Genomic DNA, 19,769 nt, shown 5'->3' on the forward strand with positions numbered 1-19,769 from the left:
ACTTACCAGCAGCCAATTAATGCGGCGGAGTGTACTTTTCACAAGCTCCACTAGAGGGCGCACTGATGTGGACATTCTCATCGCGCGGCTGGGCAGATTATGGGTGTACGAAGATGGTGGCAGGTGACCGTCTGGATTAACCAGTGTCCTCCTTTTCCGGTGCAGGCGGAAGTGACGTGTCCCCGGTGTTTCTCTGACGTGTCCCGGGGTTGCGGGTGACGGTGGAAGATGTTGGACTTCTTCACGATCTTTAGTAAAGGCGGCATCGTTCTCTGGTGCTTCCAGGGGGTGCGCGGCTCCATTAATGGCCCCGTCAATGCGCTGCTGCGCTCCGTCATCCTGCAGGTAACCGCCCGGGGGCGCTGTGTCCTGTCATCCGTCAGATCAGAGGGATCTGAGAAGAAATGGCTGCAGTGTAGAGGACCAGAGAGTCCTGTGTGGACGGGGAGGGTACTGGGGTTCCTGGCGGTAATATGGGGCTGTGGTATTGGGGTCACAGTGTCCGGTCTCCACATGTGACATTTGGGGGTTCAGATCCTGCTGGCTTCTCGGTCCATGTTGTGGTATTGGGGTTGATGTTAAGAACTTGGGGTGTATATAGTTTTGGGGTGTCAGGCTGGGTTTCCAGATGTAGGGTCTGGGGGGGGGAGGTATATGTGGTGGGATATGGGGGTGTCTGTCACCAGATGTAGGGTCTGGGGGAGGGATGTATATGTGGTGGGATATGGGGGTGACTGTTGGGCCCTGTTCACATGGAGTATTTTGCAGGCAGAAAAATCTGCTTTTGACCTGCCAGCGGAGCACGTGCTGCGTTTTTTGCTGGCAGCTATTGAGTGCCGCGGGCAGAAACCGCCGTGAAAAACGTGATCCCTGCCCCCTATTGATGTAAATAGGAGGTCCGAGACGGAAACACCCGAAGAAAGGGCGCAACGCTGCTGCTTCCCGCGAGGGTTTTTACCACTTGTGGGAATCAATGGAAGGCGATTTTGAGCGTTTTCTGGCGCTGTTTAAAAAAACCTGTGTAAAAAAAACCGCCAAAATACTCTGTGTGAACCAGGCCTTATAGGGAAGCCGGGGTGTCAGGCCGCCATATGGTGACATCCCGGGTTCAGGTCCCGCCGGTTTCTGGTTTTGGAAATGTGACCTCACATAGAAAACATTGTGATATTGGGGTTTACGTTCATATTATGGGGTGTCACTAAAGAGAGGAGATGATTTCAGTAATAGTGGGGGGGTCCAGATGTGACGTGGGGTCATGTGGGGGGTCATGGCAGGACGGACGAGGTGTTGGCTGGGGTTACCGTCCTGTGTGATGTGACAGGTGATCTGGGATATTGGGGTTCATGGCAGGAGTATGGGGGTGTTAGGACTTTAGGGGCTCCTGGCGTGACTGTAGTGTTGGGGTTCATGACGAAGATGGGGCGTGAAAACCTGAGCGGACAGACGCGCCGAAGGTAACGATTCTGAGCGCTGACGGGAACTAATCCAGTGTTAACATTGTGGACGTGACCCCCCCGGTGTGTACATGAACGCGGGCCCCCGGGGTGTCAGGATCTCCTGCAGTGTATTAGGTGACACCCCCCCACCGGTGTGTACATGAACGTGGGCCCCCGGGGTGTCAGGATCTCCTGCAGTATATTAGGTGACCCCCCCCCCCGGTGTGTGCAGGAACGGGGGCCCCCGGGGTGTCGGGATCTCTTGCAGTATATTAGGTGACCCCCCCTGGTGTGTACAGGAGCGGGGGCCCCCAGGGTGTCACCTCTGGCTTTGGATGTTGTTGCTAGGCAGCGGCCTGAACTCCTTTGTTCATGTGGAGGGAGTGCAGTACCTGCAGAGATGCATTGTGGGAGTGGGGAGGAGTCATTAATGTGTCATTTCAATTTTCTCTGGAGTTCCCCTTTAAGCGGCCATTAGACCTTCATCTTTATCTCTTATGTCTCTGCAGGAGAGAGGCGGCAGCAACAGCTACAACCATGACTCCCTCACCCTCAAGTACAAGCTGGACAATCAGTTTGAGCTGGTGTTTGTGGTAAGATATTCCAGGTCTCCCCCATAGATGGCAGTAACTGGGGAGCATCACTGGGCACCCCCCTTCGTCTGTGTCCTCCCTATGTCCGTGCTCTGCAGCCCCTCTGTGTGGGAGGCCCCTACAGCTCTGTTCAGCCTGATCTTTCTGGTTCATGAGTAGAATGCTCGAATTACAGTTAAGACTGACACTTCCACAGGCAGAGCTGTAGTTGGCAGAATGTGACGGAATAACATGGGTGATTACAGCCGCTCCTCCGTGTGTCGTCTCCTGAACCGTCTCCTGTCCCCGCAGGTCGGATATCAGAAGATTTTAACTCTGACGTACGTGGACAAGTTAATAGACGACGTCCATAAAGAATTCCGGGATAAATACCGCAACCAGATACAGCAGAATGGCGCTCTGGGCTTATTAAATGGATCCTTCGATTTCCAGGATGATTTTGACTTCCTCCTCCGGTAGGTTGGACCGCGTCATCGTCTTGTAACCATCCGCTCCGCGGAGGACGCTGCCATTGTATGACGCCGTTTTGACTGAACCGGCAAGACTAGTGTCTATATCCTGGGTGTACGCACCTATAAAATGGCGGCGTCCATGATGTCGCGGCTCGGGTCTTCGCTGGCGCAGCGATATTTTTGGTTGGTCCTGACGCGTTTTGTCTCCGCCGTGCAGGGCAGCAGAGGGGAGCAGCAAAGCTCGAGCCCCGGCCGCCATGAAGACGTTCAAACAGTCGGAGAAGTCCAGGAAGACGGTGAAGTCCATGATTGAGAAGCCGGGAGAGCAACCGAAAGAGAATAATAAGAAAAGCAAGTCCTCAAAGAAAGAGAGTGAGTGCGGTGTTAACCCCGCAGGGTCCGGGGCGGCAGGTGTATCTGTGTGTGGGGGAGGGTCAGGCTGGTGTATGGAGGTTCTTGCACCCAGTAAGGCGCAGACTACATGACGACTTCAGTCCCGTAATTCCAGCTGGGAAGGGCGGTCGCACTACGATGGCGTCTTGTTGTGTGAATTAAGCATCGTCCTCGCTCCCCGGTCACGTGTCCGGACGTTCCACGGTTGTGCGTCTGCTGTAAGTTGCATGGTGGGACGTTTTGTGTGGGCGGCGGATTCCTGGGATGCTGCGCCGTCCTCGCTCCCCGTCACTGCACCACCGCGTCTTGACATAATCGCACCCCGCACACATTTACTGTAGATGCCGCCATTTATTGCGTCTGGAGGTGCGCTGTCGGACATCGCACATCTGACGCGGCTGCTGACGGATCTGTCTGCGCTTGACACTCTTCTCTTTGTATTTCAGACATTGCACCAGAAGCCATCACTTCCAATAAAGCCAAGGTCAGCACCCCAGCGCCACCCGGAGGCCAGGAGGAGCTGAGCACCGAGGAGGCCATACAGAGGAAGCGCGAGGAGTTCTTTAAGAAGAGGATGAAGACTGGAGACAAAGCCAGGTGGGGATATGGTGGGGCCCCCAAGACCGGGGTCAAGCGGCACAACTCTGGTGTAGGACATGTCCCGGGAAGTAAACGTCTTCTGAAAAGTCACGGCAATATTGGTGGGTGTCCCCGAGAGCCCCCCAGACTGGAACCTCCACAAGCCGAGCCGGAGGAGGGGGGAATGCGACTCTGCATGTTCTTCATTCTTCACACAGGACATTAAGGCCTTGTTCACACGGTTCTAAAAAAACAGACGTGTAAACGCATCAAACCCTAGCGTTTTTGGCGCATTTTTTGGTTGCGTAATTAGGACTCCCATTGATTATGGGATTTAGGCGCTTTTTTTGGCGTATTCCACGCGCCAGGAATTGAACTGATGCTGCTTTTTTTTTTTAAACATGCGCACGGAAAAAAAAAACCCTCGTCGTGTGCGCTACAATGCTTTTTCCAATAGTTGTCAATGGGAAGCTTAAAGCATGCGTTTTTTTGGGGGCGTAAAACGCGGCAAAAACTCGCAGTGTGAACAAGGTCTAAGAACTCTGCGCCGGTCAGATTTCTGTAAACCAAAGGTTCTGAAACGGAGCTCCTTGGAAGGCGCCATTTATTTAAGCTCCGCCTTTTCACGGACGGTTGATGCAGCACCACTGGAATATATGAAGCTTCCGGTGGATCCCTTCGTCTGAGATGCAGAAATCCGGTGCTACAAAGATCACAGGAGACCCACCTCATAGCCCCTCACCCCAGCTACACATTGTGTCTGATAGGGGGAGTTCCCCTTTAATAAAATCCAAAGACCCACTTCCTGTTTGGACCCCTGATCTTACTAAACATGATTGGAGTGTAATCGGCCGGCGCTCAGTTGCCTCCATACGTTTATTCTGTCGTGGCGCTGCCGGATGTTTGACTTTCATGCGCACATTTATTTATGTTTCTTTCCGCAGCAAATCCCCAAAACCGGAGGCTCAGAAGGAGAAGGGAAAGAAGCCCCGCAGGTGGGAGCTCGGAGCTTCCAACACCAAAGAGCTGGACTACAGCAAACCCACCACCAACGGCAGCACGGACGAGGCGGTGGCACCGGACGAGGACCTGGAGGCGCTGGTGAGATCTGCCCCCGCTATCCTACCACCGTGTATAGTGTCATCAAGGAAATCCGATGAATCTTTATATGGCACCAAGATATTCCCCAGCGCTTTAATAACAAGTAAAATGACCAGTGATTCAAGGAGAGATGACCCCACTGACCAGAAGAGCTGGCAATCTAAGCAAAGCGAATCCAAAGTCCCGGGGGCGGAGCTAACAGGCGATTATTGGGCTTCTCCAGTCCTATGGAAATGAAGACTAATCACTGTAGAATAGATATAGATTCTTTTTCTTATATACTTTTTTCAATTCCTCACCAGTTACTTGCTTGCTGTCAGTGAGTGGAAACATTCAGGTTTATAATTAGAGGAAAAAACACATACAGAACTAATACTTCAGAGCTGAGGGTTTGTCACATTTGTATCCGCTATGTAATGGTGTGATCCTCCCGCTTCTCTTACCTGTCTGGGCCCTAGATAACGGGTGAACAGAATATTAGACCGGGGCGGCTCAGGGGCGGATATTTCCAGGTCGCCTTTTTTTGTCACGACTTTTTCTGCGTTTTATTTGCGTCTGAATGGAAGTTTGTGAAGCGGTTCGGTTACCGGGGACGGTCCTTGTGATGTGGCTTCGGCGCCGCTTTGTCTTCCAGATATCCCGCAGGGGTCTCATGACCGGAAACCCCCCGGATGTGGAGTATGAAAGCAGCAGCAGCAGCGAAGAGGAGGAGGAGGAGGAGGAAGACGTCCCATCTGTGCAAACTAAAGCTGCTCCATCTGCAGCCAAGTCCAGGTATCCCACACGTCTGACGCCGGCCGGGGGAGGGGTCGTTCTGTGTTTCGGTGTCGCCACTATAAATCTATAATCTGGTTTTTTTTGCCAGTGCCAAGAAGAGCGGCTTTGGAGGGATGTTTGGGATGTTGAAGGGCCTGGTGGGGGCTAAAAGTTTAACCCTGGAAGACATGGAGCCCGTCCTGGAGAAGATGAAGGATCATCTCATAGGTGAGTGAGAGGCTGATGAGCTGAGGGCACGACTAGAAAATCCGTCTGAGCAGTGGCGGTGCAGCTCTGGCCACGTCTGTCACTCAGCTCTGCTGTATACAGGAAGCCGCAGAACTTGTCATGCTCCGCCCCTTAACGCTCTACAATATACATAGAAATAATACAGCTTGGTATAATGCAGGGTCTCGGGGGGCGGAGCCTGACACACGTCCTACCGGAGCGCTAAGGAGATAAATGTGCGACCATTCAGGTTCACCAGGAATAATCCGGAATAATAAATCCTGTGTAATGTAGATGATTAGGTGTCGTCCCCGTACAAAGATCAGTCATTTCTAACATTTCTGCTATTCTTACAGCCAAGAATGTCGCCGCGGAAATAGCCGTGCAGCTGTGCGAGTCGGTGGCAAAGAGACTGGAAGGGAAAGTCATGGGAACTTTCTCAAGTAAGAGATATCACGCCACCTCTGATCACCTTATTAGGGGTAACAGGGACTCCACCAGCAGAATAGTGAGTGCAGCTCTGGAGTATAATACAGGATGTAACTCAGGATCAGTACAGGATAAGTAATGTAATGTATGTACACAGTGACTCCACCAGCAGAATAGTGAGTGCAGCTCTGGAGTATAATACAGGATGTAACTCAGGATCAGTACAGGATAAGTAATGTAATGTATGTACACAGTGACTCCACCAGCAGAATAGTGAGTGCAGCTCTGGAGTATAATACAGGATGTAACTCGGGATCAGTACAGGATAAGTAATGTATGTACACAGTGACTCCACCAGCAGAATAGTAAGTGCAGCTCTGGAGTATAATACAGGATATAACTCAGGATCAGTACAGGATAAGTAATGTAATGTATGTACACAGTGACTCCACCAGCAGAATAGGGAGTGCAGCTCTGGAGTATAATACAGGATATAACTCAGGATCAGTACAGGATAAGTAATGTAATGTATGTACACAGTGACTCCACCAGCAGAATAGTGAGTGCAGCTCTGGAGTATAATACAGGATATAACTCCGGATCAGTACAGGATAAGTAATGTAATGTATGTACATAGTGACTCCACCAGCAGAATAGTGAGTGCAGCTCTGGAGTATAATACAGGATGTAACTCAGGATCAGTACAGGATAAGTAATGTAATGTATGTACACAGTGACCCCACCAGCAGAATAGTGAGTGCAGCTCTGGAGTATAATACAGGATATAACTCAGGATCAGTACAGGATAAGTAATGTATGTACACAGTGACTCCACCAGCAGAATAGTGAGTGCAGCTCTGGAGTATAATACAGGATGTAACTCAGGATCAGTACAGGATAAGTAATGTAATGTATGTACACAGTGACTCCACCAGCAGAATAGTGAGTGCAGCTCTGGAGTATAATACAGGATATAACTCAGGATCAGTACAGGATAAGTAATGTAATGTATGTACACAGTGACTCCACCAGCAGAATAGTGAGTGCAGCTCTGGAGTATAATACAGGATGTAACTCAGGATCAGTACAGGATAAGTAATGTAATGTATGTACACAGTGACTCCACCAGCAGAATAGTGAGTGCAGCTCTGGAGTATAATACAGGATGCAACTCAGGATCAGTACAGGATGTAACTCAGGATAAGTAATGTAATGTATGTACACAGTGACTCCACCAGCAGAATAGTGAGTGCAGCTCTGGAGTATAATACAGGATGTAACTCAGGATCAGTACAGGATAAGTAATGTAATGTATGTACACAGTGACTCCACCAGCAGAATAGTGAGTGCAGCTCTGGAGTATAATACAGGATGTAACTCAGGATCAGTACAGGATAAGTAATGTAATGTATGTACACAGTGACTCCACCAGCAGAATAGTGAGTGCAGCTCTGGAGTATAATACAGAATGTAACTCAGGATCAGTAATGTGTTTTCAGCGTGACTCTATAGAATGAATACTCCTTATATACCCGTAGACTGATGATCTGATGTGGACATTTGGCTTTAGCTAGTTGCAGGGGACTTCTATGTTTCTGACTTCTCTCATTTCCTTCCACCAGCTGTGACATCTGCAGTGAAACAAGCTTTACAGGAGTCACTGGTGCAAATCTTGCAGCCAAAGCGGCGTGTGGATGTGTTGCGTGATGTGATGGAGTCACAGCGCATGCGTCATCCATACGTCATCACGTTCTGTGGGGTTAATGGAGTAGGGAAATCCACCAACCTGGCCAAAGTAAGTGAATGAGCGAATGCAGGGAGATGTTCTCTGTCCTCCCAATCTGTAATAACTGGCTCCTTCAACTTTAATAACTGGCTCCTCCCTCATTAAGAACTGACCCCTCCCTCTTTAATAACTGGCTCCTCCCTCTTTAAGAACTGGCTCCTCCCTCTTCTCTGGATACAGATTTCCTTCTGGCTGATGGAGAACGGTTATAACGTGCTCATAGCGGCTTGTGACACATTCCGTGCCGGGGCGGTGGAGCAGCTGCGCACCCACACAAGACGCCTTAATTCCCTGCACCCTCCGGAGAAGCACAATGGGCGCAGCATGGTGCAGCTCTATGAGAAGGGCTACGGCAAAGACGCTGCTGGAATTGCCATGGAGGCCATAGCTTACGGTGAGGAACATCGCTGTGGGGGAGGGGGGACCATGGAGGGGCCATTAGATGTAGTTATAGAGATCCGTAACTGCGCCTACACTACAGCGCTGCCATTCATTGCATTACCACACGAGGCAGCAACAATGAAGGCCCTTCATCCGGGACGGGGGCCCAGTGGAGTTCCAGATAATGGTTCCTGTACAGTGTTGACTGATATGACAGGAGATGGTTAGAGGTTTTCTGTAAATAAAGCTTTATTCACTGTATAATCTCTGCTTGCTATCAGTGAATGGAAACTTTCTAGATTACATGCAAAGAATAAAATGTCATACAGACCTTTTTAAACTTCTCACAGCTGAGGCTTTGTTACAGTTATATCCAGTGTAGGCAAGCCTTAGTTTGTACCGATTTTTTTTTTAGCCCTTTTGGATCTAACAAGAACGTTCTGTTCATTGACGGCAAGCAGAGGTCCTAAAAGTTGAGGAATTGAAAAACACGAGGAAAGGTTTTCTGGTTTTAAAAAGGCGCAACTATGGGGGAGGGGCAAGCTTAGGCCGGGACCACTGCCGGAACAGATTTAGTATAATTTCCGCCAGAATCTGATGTACGGTGTTTTATGTTAATTTCAGTTGAAAATTTGCATTTCTATCGCGCAGCCAAAGATGCGGCGAACGTTAAGATGTGGCCCCCTTAATATATTTGGCGCATTTTTCACCAACGTAAATTAGTTTGGTGTTTGAAAAGTCGGTTTTACTTTATTCTTCTCATTATAAAGGGGTTTCCCATAAACATTTCTCACCTACTGACCGGATATGTGATAAACGTCTGACCGATCCCACGAGCGCCCCCGAGTCTCCTGTGTGACTGGAGCGGTACTGCGCACGCCCGGCCACCGCTCCATCCACGGTCTGCGGGTCACGTGCTGCACTCCACGATCTCCGTCAGTCCCACAGACCGTGGATGGAGCGGTGGCCGGGCGTGCGCAGTACCGCTCCAGTCACACAGGAGACTCGGGGGCGCTCATTCTCGGGATCGGTCAGACATTTATCACATATCCGGTCAGTAGGTGAGAAATGATGTTTATGGGAAACCCCTTCAGGTACATGAGACTGAGCCGCTCTTCTTCTGTGTGACGTGTGCTCCTCAGGACGTCCTGCTCGTTGATGGTATATATATATATATATATTCCTGCCGCTTGTGTCTGATGCTTTTTACCTGCTTCATCCATGACACATCCCTCCTACCTGTGTTGCTCATAGCAGCCAATCAGCACTCAGCTCGGAATAATGGCTGTGCTGTGATTGGTTGCTGGGGGTAGTGATTGTCATGATTGGGGTCCGCAGTGTTTATTTCATGTCTCTCTGTCCCCGCAGCTCGGAATCAGGCCTTTGACGTGGTTCTGGTGGACACGGCCGGCCGCATGCAGGACAACGCGCCCCTGATGACCGCACTGGCCAAGCTCATCGCTGTCAATATGCCCGATCTTGTCCTTTTTGTCGGAGAAGCCTTGGTCGGCAATGAGGCGGTGGATCAGCTGGTGGGGTGTTCTTTATTACCTTTACATAGTTTGTATGTTATGATGCAGGATATTTGATAGATGTTGATTTTGTTCACTCGTTTCTTAGTTGTATCTGTTTCTGGGAAAGCTGGGTGACCTCTTATAAGGCTTCTAGCTTTCCTAGACTCCTGACTGGCTCATCTGAGCAGGACGTCCCTGTGTGACCAGGCAGATTTACCAATCTGAGAAAGCTGGGTGCCCCCCCCGGATCTGTACTGTCACCCAGCTTTTCCTGGACACGCACGCCGGACGACCTGTTCTAAGTAATGAATGTAACGTTGTGGGTTTTTTGCTTTCGCAGGTGAAGTTTAACAAGGCGCTGGCGGATCACTCCATGTCGGATAAGGCGCGTCTCATCGATGGGATTGTCCTCACCAAGTTTGATACAATCGATGACAAGGTAAATGCCCTGCGGGGTCTGACTGGAGATCTGTCGTGTCTGGAGGGGAACGTTCTATTCCATCTTAATATTCTGTCAGTTGCTCCTCAGCGCTGGGGTCTCGGCCTGTACTGTTGGGGGGGGGGGGGGGGTGTTTCATGCTGAGCGATGGTGCGGCAGGAAACGTTCTCACTACCGCCCTGCGTCATCTACATGATCATCGTGTGAGCAAAGTACGAAAACCTAAAAAACGTAGGCCCTAAAACTGCAGTTCTGAAAGGAATTGTCCATTTTAGAAAACCCGTCTCCATCCCCCTACTAGTGAATTGTGAGATAATATCGGGGGGTCCGCTGTTCAGGATCCTCGTCTCTTGGTCAGAGTGGAGAGCGGTTACATGGAGCGTCTCTCTCTGGAGGACCCGTCCTCTCCCTCTCCCTCTCCCGGGGTGGCTGCAGGGAAACGGAACACTTCCTGCCAGGTTTCCCCACAGATCACAGCTGATCGCAGGGAGCCTCTTTGATCAGCTTATCATCCAGGGGAACTTCTAACAAGTAGGCATTGTCGGAAGTGGAGACCCCCATTAATGGATAATTCCAGTCTTCACAAAACCTCGCCATTTAAATGTTCATGAAAGTTGAATAACATTACAGATTTTGTATATTTTGTTTTCTCTAGTCACAGCCAGAGCTGCTTTTAAAATTTGCCTTAAGTTCCTCCTCCACCGTTGGACATGTGACCTAACACCTGAGCACTAACGTCACCTGAGCTCCCATAATGCACTGCTCTCTGGTAACAAGAAATTGGCAAAATTCTCTGCTTTGCCCCGAGTTCTCCTCCATTCAGGTCTAAAGCGAAGTATTCAGTGTTGATCTACAGTAATTTTACCGTATGATGCGGAAAACTTGTGCTGAGGAGCAGCTGACAGATCGTCCGCCGCCAGTATATTCCTGCTGTACGTAGAACCAAAATCAATTACTCCAGAGCTGAACTTTGATCCGGTGTTCGGGAGGATCACGCGTTGGCCATTGTCCTCCAGTTTTCCGTACACGTCCGCGCTCCCGGCCTCCGGCTGAGCAGAGACCTCGGCCCCATTGAAGTGTTTTGTGGGTGACGTGGCGGCCGCGCCTCTGACCGCGTGTTCTTCCTCTTCTGCAGGTGGGCGCTGCCATCTCCATGACATACATCACTGGGCAGCCCATTGTGTTTGTGGGCACCGGGCAGACTTACGTGGACCTGCGCAGCCTGAATGTGAAGGCCGTGGTGGCGGCGCTGATGAAAGCCTGAGTGACGTCTGGGCAGAGATCTTCATTAGTGTTACAGGTTTTCTTGGTTTCGATCTGCCGTGTTCTCATCTTCTACCAATCGCCTGATGCTTCCTGTCCGCTGCCTGAATCCCCGTCTCTGACCTCCCCCGTCCTTGTGCCGCAGCTCCCTTGTTGAGGTCCTGCGGAGCTGAACTCTGGGGACAGGACCCAGACACAGGACGGTATAAAGATATATTATAGCTCAATGACTAATATAGTAAAAATTCAATCCTCCGGCGTTTTCAGGAGCGCTGGATTATTTTAAATTCCAAATGCTGGGCAGTTTAGATCTACATAACCCCATCACTGCCGGTCTCCCGGCTACACGATGTCCACAGGCTGACAACCTGAGGCCCACGGCCGGCTCCGACACCCCAGCAGTGTGGGCCAGGACGTGGGGATATTGTCACTAGACCAATCACGTGGCTTCAGGCAGTGGCTGTCGCATCATGAATGGCCAGCAGGTGGCGCTGTCATCAATGTATCATATTGCTGCTAAACGAAATCTGCAATCCCTTAAAGGGGCCGTCTGTTTCAATATATAAATAAAGCTGTAACATTGTAGAATGGAAAGCTCTAAAACTTTCTAATATTCCTCAGAGATCAGGGACCATTATATCCAGTCTAGACAATTCTCCGTCAGAGCCTGGACTTAGAGCTGATCACTCTTAACCTGCACTGATACATTGTAACAAACGATCAGGACAGGAGAGAGATTGCTGATGTGTTCACCTCACTCAGGATTGTGTAGGCTTCATACAATTGTAACAAACCCTCAGCAGTGAGAAGTATTCTGGGGATACTCGATGTCAACAAGAATGGTTACATTTACTGACAGCATGCAGTGATCTTGACAATTGGCAGGAATTGAAATACAAGGTATATAAGAAAGTTTCATCACTTTTCATAATACAATGATTACATTTTATTCACATTAGACTGGATCAGCCCTGGACCCGTCACTTGGCCCTGCAGGGGGCAGCGCTGTCCGATCAGCCAGCAATGAGCGCTGTACTAAGAACTGGTGACCTCGCTGAGGCACAATGCACTCCGCTCCTCCAGCAGTTCTTAGTGCAGTGATTGGCTGACAGGAGGTGGCGGGGAGTACCTGCATTCAGCGTATTACTGGCCCCGGATCTTCATGCTTGTCTGTCTAGGGGGCCCATGTCCTCGCCTTCAGCTCCCTTTTTATATGTTCTGTTTACCCCCCCTGCTTCATTCAGATGGGGAACACCTCGTTCCGTCTCGCCCTCCTCTAGTGGCGCCATGTTATGCTTACGTGCAATATATGGATCAGTCCATTTATAGAGAGTAAAAGTTAATTTATAAGAGAATAAATTTCTTAAATAATAATAATCCGTCTGTATGTGAAAGTTATTCTGGTGTGAGACTGGGGGGGGGGGGGGGGGTAAATGTACCGCAAGGTGCCTGTGGGGGCCACTCTATACCCATCATTACCTCAGGTGCCTCCAGGGGGGGGGTGCTATGTTCTGGTCATGCCTGCAGGGGGTGCTCTCTTCCTGTCATTACACAGTGACCGGTACCAGCCTTTCACCTAAAGCATTTATTTCAACTGCAAAAAAAACACCGCGTACGAGCTGTAAGGAAGTGTCACATGGTGTAAGAGCCGCTATAAATAAGCAGAACGGTAGCGCCCTCGTCCCGCTGGTGCAGTCGGCGCCTCTGCCCTGTTTTTGTGATAACTTCCTGGCAAAGCTGAATGACAACGAACAGGAAGGACTTAACAGCTCCCATACGAGTAGTCACCCAGCTTCCCCAGACTCCTGCATGATACATAGGCATTCGTGTAGTGTAAGCAGGTTTCCTGCCATTCAGGGGTCTGGGAAAGCTGGGTGACAAGCCATGTGGCAGCTATAACGGAGCTTTCCCAGAAAGTTCAGAGATGAATAAGAAACATTGAACAATTTGATAGGAAACTCGAACTTTGGGATTTTTGATCTTCGAGGAAACGTTCAGTTATCGCAAAAGATTCTGCCGATCAGCAAACATTTCCAATTTTGGTCGGTTCCCAGCAGGAGCGGGCTCCTTCCTTCCTTGTGCCTCCGGGGGCCGTGGCTGCGATCATCATCTATAAACCAATCATCATCTCTTCACTGGTCATGTGATCATCATCTATAAACCAATCATCATCTCTTCACTGGTCATGTGATCATCCGGTCACTTTAACGGCTTCGGATATCGGGTGCGTTCGCTGCGGTCACGTTATCTGATCAGGAAACGTCCTCCAGATTCCTCATTATTATTTTGCGGTTTCACAACAGAGAACGCGCCGCCGGATCCGTAAATTGTGCGCCTTTTATCAGCAGCTCCTCGTATGTTCCGGCAGTCAGGACATTTATTGGACGTGTTCAGTGGCCGCTGCGTCACAGGTTTACACCAATAATGCGGCACAATTCAATCAGCTGCCGGTCAGGAGCAGGAAAAGCGCGAGCCGCCCCTCCCCCACCTAAGCTTTAGAGCCAGGACGTGGCACAGATCAGTCATATTTCTCCACAAGTTTCCCCAGAGGGAGGGAGGAGATCACCGCCAATCAGGAAGGCGTCCAGTCTTCTCATAATAATGCCGGGATTAGTAAGCCGTTTCCTTACAGCGCCGCACGTGTCCGTGGGTTGTGGCTGGTTTCACCACTCGGCTCCATTAAATTGTGATTGGGGCTACGGTGCAATACCTCAGACAACCTGTGGACGGGCGTGGTGCAATTCTCTTGAAAGAAACACAACCATGATTTTCTAATCCTGGACAAACCCTTAAAGTCTAGCTAAACATTTGACCTGTCAGAAGCCTGGATTGGTGGGGTCCGAGCACTGAGACCCCCACCAATCGCTAGAACGAAGCAGCTGAAGGTCTCATGTGAGCGCTCGGCCGCTTCATGTCTGTTCGGCTTTTTCCGGAAAGCCGATGTATCAGAGGACGGGCGCATAGACTTTCTATTGTGTCCATACACCGATACATTTATTTCCGGAAATAGCTGAACAAACACGAAGCGGCCGAGCGATCACACGAGACCTTCAGCTGCTTCGTTCTAGAGATTGATGGGGGTCTCGGTGCTCGGACCCCACCAATCCAAACTTCTGACAGGTCACTATAACATGTCAAACATTTAGCTGCACTTTAAAGTGAATCTCCACTAAACACCATCTTGTATTTAGGTCCAACATTCTGCACCCGATTTATTTCTTAATATTTATAGCGGTCAGATCTGGTTTTCTGATGCAAATCTCCTGTACAGACCGTTACATGATAAGATGCTGTCTGCCTGCAGCCGCCACTAGGGGGCGCTCACTGTATACTGAGTTATTGATACAATGTACAACCGTATGCCTTGATCTCATAAGCTCCCCCTAGTGGCGGCTGCAGGCAAAGATCACTGCATACGGTTATACATTGTATCCATAACTCAGTATACATTTAGCTCCCCCTAGTGGCTGTGGGCAGACAGCATCTTATCATGTAACTATCTTTCAGAAAAACGACGCTCCGCCAGCTATAACAATATGTAGAAATCAATCAGCACCTATTTATATACAAAAAAACACAATGTTGTAGAAAGTGACACAATAAGTTTAGCTGCATCACGTGTGCGGTTGGCAGAGCTTTGCCGTTGCATTTTCAGTCCAATCTCCTGCTGCCAAATGAACTTTTCGTCCGTAGATGCGGCTAAACACGCGGTGATGGTGTCGCTGTAAGAACGGACGTTCACTTCAATCATTGTATAATATAAGGTTCTGCAACTTTCTAACAAATTGTTTTATTTCCTCGCCCTTTGTTAGATCTAATAGGAATGACCCTGAAAACCTATACAAACCTGACAGCTGAGGGTTTGTTACAGTCACAGTTTAGACAATACATTGTGCACTAAACAGTCTGGACTCTGGTTATTTTGGAACAATGTATCAGTCTGGACAGAAGAGAAATCCTGCTGCTGCTGATGAACTGACAATCCTGTGAGCTGGACTGATACATTGTAACAGTCTCACATGTACAGGTAGTTTTACACCAGAAAAACAAGACAGCTCATTGGTCGGCGCTCGTTCGCTCCTGTCACATGGTGCTACAGATGGGGACGAGGGCTCTTTACTCCGATCTCTCGTCCCCATACATTTCCATCACGTCGGCAGCGCGTCTCCGATTACACACCAGGATGAGCTGCCGACGATAATATCTTACACAATTAAAATGATACGACCGGCAGAGGATTGGGTTGAGCGTTTCCTCGTTCATCTGCTGATCGCTGCTGTTTACACCGGCCAATTATCGGGAATGAGCCGTTGGAGCGCTCGTCTGCCCGATAATTGGCCTCTGTTCACATCTGCGTTGGAGGCTCCATTAGAAACCTCAGGCGCGGATCAGTCAGGGATTACCGGAAAAAATCCTGCTGCACGCTGCGCTATTGTTTCCGGTAAAATCACGGACGAGCATAAAGTCAATGGGATCCATCGGCTGCTGGTGGTGTCCATCAGACGGAGCAGAACAACTGAACAACTGGTGCAGGTGTGAACATCGCCTAAGGCCTCCCCACACGAGCGTGTTTGGTCCGTGATATACGCTCTGTACGTCGGACAGAACGCACTGCAGGGAGCCGGGCTCAGAGCGCCATAGTTATGTCTGTCTGTCATCATGTTTTCAGTACGGGATAGTTTTCCCACCGCGAGGCAGCGGCTCTAGCATCATAGAGGACTATGCCCGGCCCGTACAGAGCGTATATCGTGGACCAAACACGCTCGTGTGTGTGAGGCTCCTAAGAGGTATTAGATCTGTATACGTTTGCTGACAGCAAGCAGAGACCTTGAAAATAGTGAGGACACAAAGTATATTAGAAAGTTGCAGAACTTTTGAATGATTATTTACATAGGACTGGACGACTCTGAACACCAGACCGGTCCAGGCAGCGACAGCGATGACTTCATCTCAATGTAAATATTAAAGGCATAGCGTCCTGAATATGAGACGAGTCCAGATCTTACGCCAGGACGTTGTTATGAAATGGTTAAAAAAAAAGCAGATATAAAATGAGTGCACCCGGACACAGCGGATAAAGCGAACAAGCCGCCTAACATCACCGGCGCGGCCTCACGTACAGCGCACTGATTCCCGTCCTCCACGCCGACTCGTAAGGACAGCAACCGCCACATGCTCGGCCCCTCTGACATCACATCGAGCGCAGGTCATGTGCTGTTACCTGAGGACGAGAGAACGAGAATGAATATCCCGGAGCAGCAGGCGATGACCCGCTGGACAATTACGAAGCAAAAGTTGCTGTTTTTTTTGTGTTCAACGTATGTGTAAAAAAATGTGTTACCTTGGCACGAGCGAATAAACATGGCAGACGCCCAGTTACCGTGACAACCATGGTGCGATGGGGAAACAGACGGTCAAGAGCAAGAGTGACACCGAAGGAGTTTTAACAGAGGGAGCTCTGGAGTATAATACAGGATAAGTAATGTATGTACACAGTGACTCCACCAGCAGAATAGTGAGTGCAGCTCTGGAGTATAATACAGGATGTAACTCAGGATCAGTACAGGATAAGTAATGTAATGTATGTACACAGTGACTCCACCAGCAGAATAGTGAGTGCAGCTCTGGAGTATAATACAGGATGTAACTCAGGATCAGTACAGGATAAGTAATGTAATGTATGTACACAGTGACTGCAGCAGCAGAATAGTGAGTACAGCTCTGGAGTATAATACAGGATATAACTCAGGATCAGTACAGGATAAGTAATGTAATGTATGTACACAGTGACTCCACCAGCAGAATAGTGAGTGCAGCTCTGGAGTATAATACAGGATGTAACTCAGGATCAGTACAGGATAAGTAATTTAATGTATGTACACAGTGACTCCACCAGCAGAATAGTGAGTGCAGCTCTGGAGTATAATACAGGATGACGAAGCCAATCTACAGGGCGAAACGCGCGTCGAGGCGTTTATTCATCCATCCGCTTTTTTTGATCTCCTGCGCTCCTTATCATGTCCCAGGGTATGTGCTAGCTTTTCAGCCTCTACATGATCGTATTATCGTGTCCAGTTATATCTTTCTGGCCATTTGTACCTATATGTTTTATAGGATGTAACTCATGTTTTTGTAGATTCATTGTAATTATTAACTGTAACATTGTCTATGCTCATGGGCATTGTCATATGTCACCCAATATCTCCGCTGTAGCTTTCTCCACGTTTTTAACCCCTCGTGTAAGGCAAAATTGTCCATTTCTATGAAATAATCAGAGCTTAGTTTTCAGATTATTTAATACTATAACACAGAAGAGCGGGAACTTTCATATTTTCCTATAAAAAAATGTTTTTCTTTCTTTGAAAAACCCAAAAAAAATCCCACACTTGATGCCACAGATGTTTTTATTTCCGCCCTCTCTTTGCAGGCCGCAGCCTCAGGTCTGAGCTGTAGTTTAAAGCCGGTGCTGTTCTGGCTCGCATGGAGTAGCGGTACTGGGAGGGAGGAGGGGATAACGTGACGGATGAGGGTGAATGTGGCCGTCCGGCGGTCGTTTCCTTATGTGCTGCCGTCTGCTGGTCAAACAAGGCTCGGAGCTCCTGCTGGTTGGCGCTCTGCTGGATCGCCAGTAGGTGTAAGCTTGCAGCGAGTTTGCTGATGTTGGTGTTCATGTGAGCGAGCAGATGGTTTCTCTCCGTCTCCACCTTTAAGATTTTCTTAAACACGGCGCTGTTCCGGTTAACGCCCATGGCGAGCTGGCACAAGTCTAGGTGTAACACGTTCACTTTGGTCATTATTCCCTTCCGTAACCCTTCCTGCGCGGTTGTGAAGCTCCTCAGCTGCTCCTCCATCGTCCGTATAGTCCGGCTGTCGCTCGGAGGTGGCGGCTGCGGAGAGGATTTCCAGCGACAGTTGGTCCGCGGTGGATCGATGGACTGAGGCATCATGGGTAATGCGGGCAGCAGGTTGACATGTTCTCGCTCCGTCTGTGTAGACCTGTCCAATGTAGAGTTCTCCGGGACCTCAAGGGAAAACGGCAGAATCTGGCCCCGGGATTCACTAGATTCCTCCTCCGCCTCGCAGCTTAACTCTGGACCATGTGATTGCCCTAAAATGGGAACGTGGAGACGTAATTAGTTTGTTAATCAATACGTGGGGGAGGGGGAAGGGAGCGGTGAGTTTGTTATAAATGCAATGCTGATGTGTGCTAATTATATGTTTTGGGTGACAACCCCTATGGCGGCCATCACAGCTCTCAGGGGGTTACCCAGGATTCCTAGCGTCCTTAACGCCAAATCTGCCTAGTTATGTAGGTGAGCAGGGGACAGAACGCTGTACTAGACGCACCGTTCAGGGCTGCAGGAAAGCTGGAACATCGACACCGTGGGAGCTAGAAATGTAGACGTAAAAGGTGACCCAACTTTCCCAGGAACAGATATAAATGCTGGTGCTCGATGTTATAAGTATCGGAGCCAAAACAGAAACAAGTCAAGAAGAGAAACTAAAGAAAAGGCATCAACGAGGAAGAGATCTGAGTCATGGCGGCGACTAGGCTCAAGACCGCGACGGTCAACGCGGGAGATGTGGCGGGCGGACGCTTATATCCGATTCTGGGGGTCCTCAGACAGATCTTCCTGGGAGGAGCGGAAATCTCTGGGTTAGAGCTCGGCGGTGATCCCATTGCAGAAGAGCGCAGGGAGTGATGCTCTGCAGCGTCTTCACCCAGTCACAGCCGCAGGGCAAAGATAAGTAGATAAATAATGCGGCGCGGAGTGGTCGGCTTTATACTTCACCCTCCTCTTCGATCAGTGATACAACGCGTCGCACAAACGAGGCACCACTAAAATCAGAAGATTCCCCCTTCAAAGTCTCGTCTTTTGTCAACATTTATTGGTAGAAAAGTAAGAAGAGATCCAACATGGCCGTCATTATAGCGACACTCAGTGTTCTAAAAAGAGAGTAAAGGTGAACGTTCACATGTGGCGGTTATTTTTGCTTTGTAGTTAAAATGTAGAAAAATATTTTAAGCGTACAACGAAGACGCAACTAAAACGCTGAGTGACGTAAGAAACGGCTGAACGGAATCTGAACTTGACCTTAGAAGAAGAAGGACGACTGAACCGAAGCAGCGGCACCGTAATAATGCCACCAAAGTGAAGATCCATCACCGGCTTCCTAAAGGATCTGGAACGGCGGCCACGTCACCCAACTTTTCCAGATACAGATATTGAACACAATGTTTATTACAAAACAACCGCCTCAAAGGGAGTAATGGGAAAGTAATAGGACATGCGGGAGTCTGGCCTCTGGGACCCCCACCGATCCTGGGAATTATGTGGCTGCAGCCCTTTCACAGTTTTTCCCTGCCCAGTGGCGCTCCTGGTCACCAAATGTTCAGGAACTGCAGCACAACTGGGGC

General features: G+C 49.4%; 2 protein-coding genes across 4 annotated transcripts in view; one reads left to right on the forward strand and one right to left on the reverse strand.

Annotated features, from left to right (window-relative positions):
• Positions 1 to 101: 101 nt before the first annotated feature.
• SRPRA (SRP receptor subunit alpha) lies at positions 102 to 12,727 on the forward strand. Its single transcript, XM_075839166.1, has 14 exons — positions 102 to 345; positions 1,946 to 2,029; positions 2,321 to 2,484; positions 2,699 to 2,853; positions 3,321 to 3,471; positions 4,398 to 4,554; positions 5,189 to 5,328; positions 5,420 to 5,538; positions 5,895 to 5,981; positions 7,590 to 7,762; positions 7,934 to 8,147; positions 9,503 to 9,666; positions 9,989 to 10,087; positions 11,223 to 12,727. Exons 1-14 carry the CDS (start codon positions 229 to 231, stop codon positions 11,349 to 11,351), a joined length of 1,953 nt encoding a protein of 650 aa, XP_075695281.1. The 5' UTR covers positions 102 to 228; the 3' UTR covers positions 11,352 to 12,727.
• A 1,704-nt stretch (positions 12,728 to 14,431) lies between these two features.
• FAM118B (family with sequence similarity 118 member B) overlaps positions 14,432 to 19,769 on the reverse strand; it is a 17,595-nt gene continuing 12,257 nt past the window's right edge. For 2 of the 3 annotated variants that reach the window (XM_075839169.1, XM_075839167.1), the window contains one exon: positions 17,737 to 18,458. In XM_075839169.1, the coding sequence (XP_075695284.1) occupies positions 17,755 to 18,458 (704 nt within the window). In that variant the 3' untranslated portion in view covers positions 17,737 to 17,754. Of the gene's footprint in view, positions 16,572 to 17,736; positions 18,459 to 19,769 lie in introns of those variants that run through there. The other variant, XM_075839168.1, reaches the window with a different exon arrangement.

The sequence above is a fragment of the Rhinoderma darwinii genome, chromosome 10 (assembly GCF_050947455.1).
Source record: "Rhinoderma darwinii isolate aRhiDar2 chromosome 10, aRhiDar2.hap1, whole genome shotgun sequence".
Classification (NCBI taxonomy): domain Eukaryota; kingdom Metazoa; phylum Chordata; class Amphibia; order Anura; family Rhinodermatidae; genus Rhinoderma; species Rhinoderma darwinii.